At 42.2% G+C, this 4,509-nt stretch overlaps 1 protein-coding gene across 2 annotated transcripts; it reads right to left on the bottom strand.

The window, feature by feature from the left end:
• Nucleotides 1–2,553: 2,553 nt before the first annotated feature.
• On the bottom strand, nt 2,554–3,912 carry LOC131342784 (polyadenylate-binding protein 1-A-like). 2 transcript variants are annotated; one of them, XR_009203063.1, is made up of 4 exons: nt 3,561–3,641; nt 3,372–3,467; nt 2,882–3,107; nt 2,554–2,652 (listed from the first exon to the last, which is right to left on the bottom strand). XR_009203063.1 is itself a non-coding variant. In XM_058373999.1 (4 exons), the coding sequence occupies exons 1-4, from the start codon at nt 3,877–3,879 to the stop codon at nt 2,645–2,647; spliced, it is 495 nt and encodes a 164-aa protein (XP_058229982.1). In that variant the 5' UTR covers nt 3,880–3,912; the 3' UTR covers nt 2,554–2,644. The 2 variants fall into 2 exon arrangements, 1 of the variants encoding a protein (XP_058229982.1); XM_058373999.1 differs by lacking the exon at nt 3,561–3,641 and adding an exon at nt 3,715–3,912.
• Nucleotides 3,913–4,509: the final 597 nt, after the last annotated feature.

Here is a 4,509-nt window from a genome sequence, read left to right as displayed (position 1 = left end):
TTAAAGAAAGAAAACCCCACACAATGGTCAGTGAAATAAATAACTTGAAACTGATAAAAGCAACAATGAATAAAAATGTACAGAAAACTGACTAATGAAAATCAGACATTGCTTTTGTATTGGGGTTCAACAGAAGCGTAAAGCTATTTGGCTCGTGAACAGGGTTGCCAGATTGGCCTAAAGATTTCCCTCCCAACTACAGCTTAAAACCTGCCCATTTAAATAAAAACCAGTCAAATATGCATACTGTTATAACTAATACAATAACAAACAGTTATAACAGTTAATAACTTTGTGACATTAACGAGCAGAACGATTACAACAACCCGCTAATCGAGACTGAAGTCTGACTGGACAGGACTCTCCTGAACCTTATTGGCTAAACTGAAGCATATAATCAAAACGTCAACATTACATATTACACTTTATTTATTCGTTTGAATAGAAAATGAATGAAATATCATGTTTATAGTCAAAAATAAAAACCATCCCAGATTTTATCACCCCGCCCAATGCACTTTTTCGCGGTGAGACGTGACCAAAAGAAGCCAGAAAGGGCGGAAACTCGCCCAATCTGGCAACACTGCTTGTGAAGTCTCAGGCTTCTGCTTGGCCAGCATGGCTTTACGGTTGAGATTATATTGCTACCTGTTGGTTCTGCTTGCTCTTCACAGCGCTTCAGACCACGGTCTTGCGTTTTCATGTGGACGAAATTTATTAAAAACGAAGGAGGAAAAACTAATGAAACTGGCATGATGGTACCCCTAGAAGAGGGGCCATAATTTGACCACAGGGACACGTTAAACTAAAGTGTGTCCTGTAATTAGCATCACAGGCGTCTTCAGACTCGTACCCAGTCAGTGTGTCTATATAAAGGGTGAAAAGTGGACACTGTGTTTTCGTTATCATGGTGAACATGGAGCACAGAAAGCTAAGGAGAGAGCTGTCTCAGGAGATTAGAAGGACAAGCTTGTTACAGGTAAAGGCTATTATTGATGTTCCTGTTACAGTTACACACAATATTCAGAAGTTTAAGGTGCACAGGACTAATGTAATAGTATTGAGGTCATGTTTAACATTTGTATAATTATGGAATAAAACACTTAGGGCCTGCTGTGATAGGATGCAAGGCAGAGTTACAATCCCACATCTTTCTTTAACCCTTACGTACTGTTCATATCTCAAGTCTTCACACTATGAGCCGGGACGATTTTAGTCAAGAATTCTCTCATAATAATTGTCCATACTAAATGTTTGACCTACAGATCTATATAGAATGTAGAAATAGCCTATCTGACGTTAATACATGGAGGATTAATATTATTTTCTATATTTAATATGATATTTTTCAGGGTTTATTTCACTCATTTTTGGGGAAAATTCGTCTATCATGTTCTGTTTTCATAATATAATGTAATATAACATGATTGGAATATATATTGAATGTTAATAAGGCAAGAATGCTTGTTGTTTACGTTTGGATGCGCCTCCTGTCAGTTACTTTACAGGTCACGTAAGATCCTGGGGGCGTGGCTTCATTAATATGGGCGGGAACTATTCAAACGTCAAACCCACTTAAGATCTGGAGTGCTAATTATGAAAAATAAATCTTACCTTCTGCACCTTTAAATAAATAAAAAGATTGCTCAGGGTGGATCTTTACTGTGTGCTGATGATTAAGGATGTTGTAATTATGATGGTTGTCTTAATTAAAAAGCAACATAAAAAGCGTTTATTTTTAAAAGATTGTGTGTTGACCTCAGGTTAGTTCAGAGGTCATTCAAAACCCTCCTAAAGGTCAACAAAACCAGTTACTTGTGAAGCGACTGACTGTAACGAGCTGGTGATGTTCAATAAGGACCGAGACTTTCTGTTTTCAGTGAACGTCGATGTGTTTCTGAATTTGCAGACGAGGTTTGATGTGTGATTTTCTTTTCTAATAGCATTTTATTTTTTTCTAATTTGTTATGGAGTAATAAACACGTGGATCGATTAGGTTTGATGTTAGAAATAAACAGCGACGGATGGCTTGTGTGTTTTCTCGCTTGTTTGTGCGGAGCAAAGAGCAAAGGAAATATGCTCAAAGTTTCTCTTAGGTCAATAATGTTTATGAAACCATGTTTAGGGCACCACACACACACACACACACAGGCACACTTTTTTGTGTAGCCAGTCTACCTCTGCCATGTATTTTGGGATGTAGGAACTCCCATGTACAAAGAGTAAGCAGAGCTCAGGAGTGTGTGTGAGTTACGATACGAGTCAGATTGGTGACAGGTGATGCAGCAGACGTCCTTCTTTAACATCACGTGTTCTGCCGTGTGAGTCTCTGATCAGTGTTACAAACAGGATCTGTATTTATATTTATATATTTACTCAGTTAGTTATAACTCAGTTATTACATAGTTCATAATTGAGGTTCAGTCATTAATTAATTCTATTTTCCTGAGGTGGAAATTTTTAGCGGATTATTTTAAAGCTGCCGCTGTGTGAGGCGTTTTCACCAACATTTATTTACTGTGATTAAAAACTCAGACCATTTCAGTAGCAATAGGAACATTTTATTGAATTGAATTGAATTTATTGTAAAGATTTTTAATTTTATTGAGTCTCTGTAGGGTTCCTGGCAGTTTGGTACAGCAGATTAATGACCTGAAAGAGAAAAGAAGAGTTGTGTTACTGTGTGTGTGTGTGTGATTCACAGGTATCGGTTCTTCTTATACATAACAATAATTGTCTAATCTTTTGTACCGGTATGAGCTTTACACTCCTCTAGATTATATTGTTACATTCATATGTATTGTATAGGAAGCTCCCTAGGTAGTGCACAACAATCCTCATACTGTAAGACATTTTAAGTACAAACACGGCAGTGACTCACGCTGTGGCCAGAACCTCTTCGCGTCTTTCTTGTAACACGGCTTGCGTGTCCAGTTTCTTCGATTTTTCAGCCTGGCCAGTTCCTCTTTGGATTTTGACAGCGCGATGAACAGAACCTTCGTTCCCAGGATCTTCCCGTTTAGCTCGCTTATGGCTGTTTTGGCCTCTGCTTCATTGGAGTATGTCACATAGCCATATCCTTTTGAGCGCCCGTTTTCCATCATCAGCTGTACGAGGAGATGTGGAAAGCATAGCATTACACTCCCGCTAACGTACATAGAAACAGAGCAGCTATGTTGTGAACTGGGATTGAACCCCCCTATAGTCCATATGTACGTCTTCTGTGTTAAAGGTCATTTCAGACAGCAGCTATACAAAATACAGTGTATGAAAAAACACCCCACTATACACTCGTCTCCTAACTTAGAGAGTACGATGAAGTGAACACAGTGTATTGGGAAAGGAAGAAACTGGAGGGATTAGTAGCTAACCTTAAAGCTGATGATGTCTCCGAACGGGAGGAACTCATTAAAGAGGCGCTGTTCACTGATCCTGGGGTCCACGTCTTTAACGAATAGTTCAACTCCCTGCAAAACAGAGGGATAACAGAGGATCCAGTTAACATACATTGCATTAAATAAGCCAATCAGAAAGCTCAAACTGTAAGAAAAGAAACCTACAAATAAACAGAAAATCACAAAGCAGCATGAGAGTAAAAGTGAGGCTCTGATAATCAGATTTTACTGTGGGACATTAGCGACATGCCCCATGTCCATATATGGACACAAAGGCCCTCTCAGGTCTGCAATCTGCAGACAGACTTTAATGCTGTACCGTGATGTTTGGTGAGCTGTCATCTTCTTGGTTGCTGATTTTTCGGCCACCATTGTTGGGGTCCTGAATTTTAATCTGTAGGAAATACAAGTTGGAGTTAAATTGTGAATGTTCTAGAGACAGATTAGGAGTGAAACATCTGGAGTTAATATATGAAAACCCCATTATAAGAATTAAGCATTTTTAAAGTAGTGTTTTTTTATTTCTTACCAGCTGTTTCTGCCTCATCTGTTCCTGAGCATCCTCTGCCTTCTCCTTCTGTGTCTCAGGAGACACTGGTGCAGGCAGGGTCTCGGGTACAGGCAGAGTCTCAGGTGCAGGCAGGGTCTTGGGTACAGATGGGACCTCGGCTGCAGGCAGGGCCTCGGGTTCAGGCAGGGCCTCGGGTTCAGGCAGAGCCTCAGGTACAGGCAGGGTCTCGGGTACAGACGGGACCTCAGCTGCAGGCAGGGCCTCGGGTTCAGGCAGGGCCTCGGGTGCAGGCAGGGCCTCGGCTGTAGGCAGCGTCTTTGGTTCAAGCAGGGCCTTTGGTTCAGACAGGACCTCGGGTTCTGGCAGGGCCTCTGGTTCAGACAGGGCCTCGGGTGCAGGCAGGGCCTCGGCTGTAGGCAGGGCCTCGGGTTCAGGCAGGGCCTCGGGTTCAGGCAGGGCCTCGGCTGTAGGCAGGGCCTCGGGTTCAGGCGGGGCCTCGGGTGCAGGCAGGGCCTCGGCTGTAGGCAGGGCCTCGGGTTCAGGCAGGGCCTCGGGTTCAGGCAGGGCCTCGGCTGTAGGCAGGGTCTCTGGTTCAAGCAGGGC

This window comes from Hemibagrus wyckioides, linkage group LG21 (assembly GCF_019097595.1).
Source record: "Hemibagrus wyckioides isolate EC202008001 linkage group LG21, SWU_Hwy_1.0, whole genome shotgun sequence".
NCBI classification, from domain to species: Eukaryota; Metazoa; Chordata; class Actinopteri; order Siluriformes; family Bagridae; genus Hemibagrus; species Hemibagrus wyckioides.
This window is presented reverse-complemented; position numbering and strand designations above follow the sequence as displayed.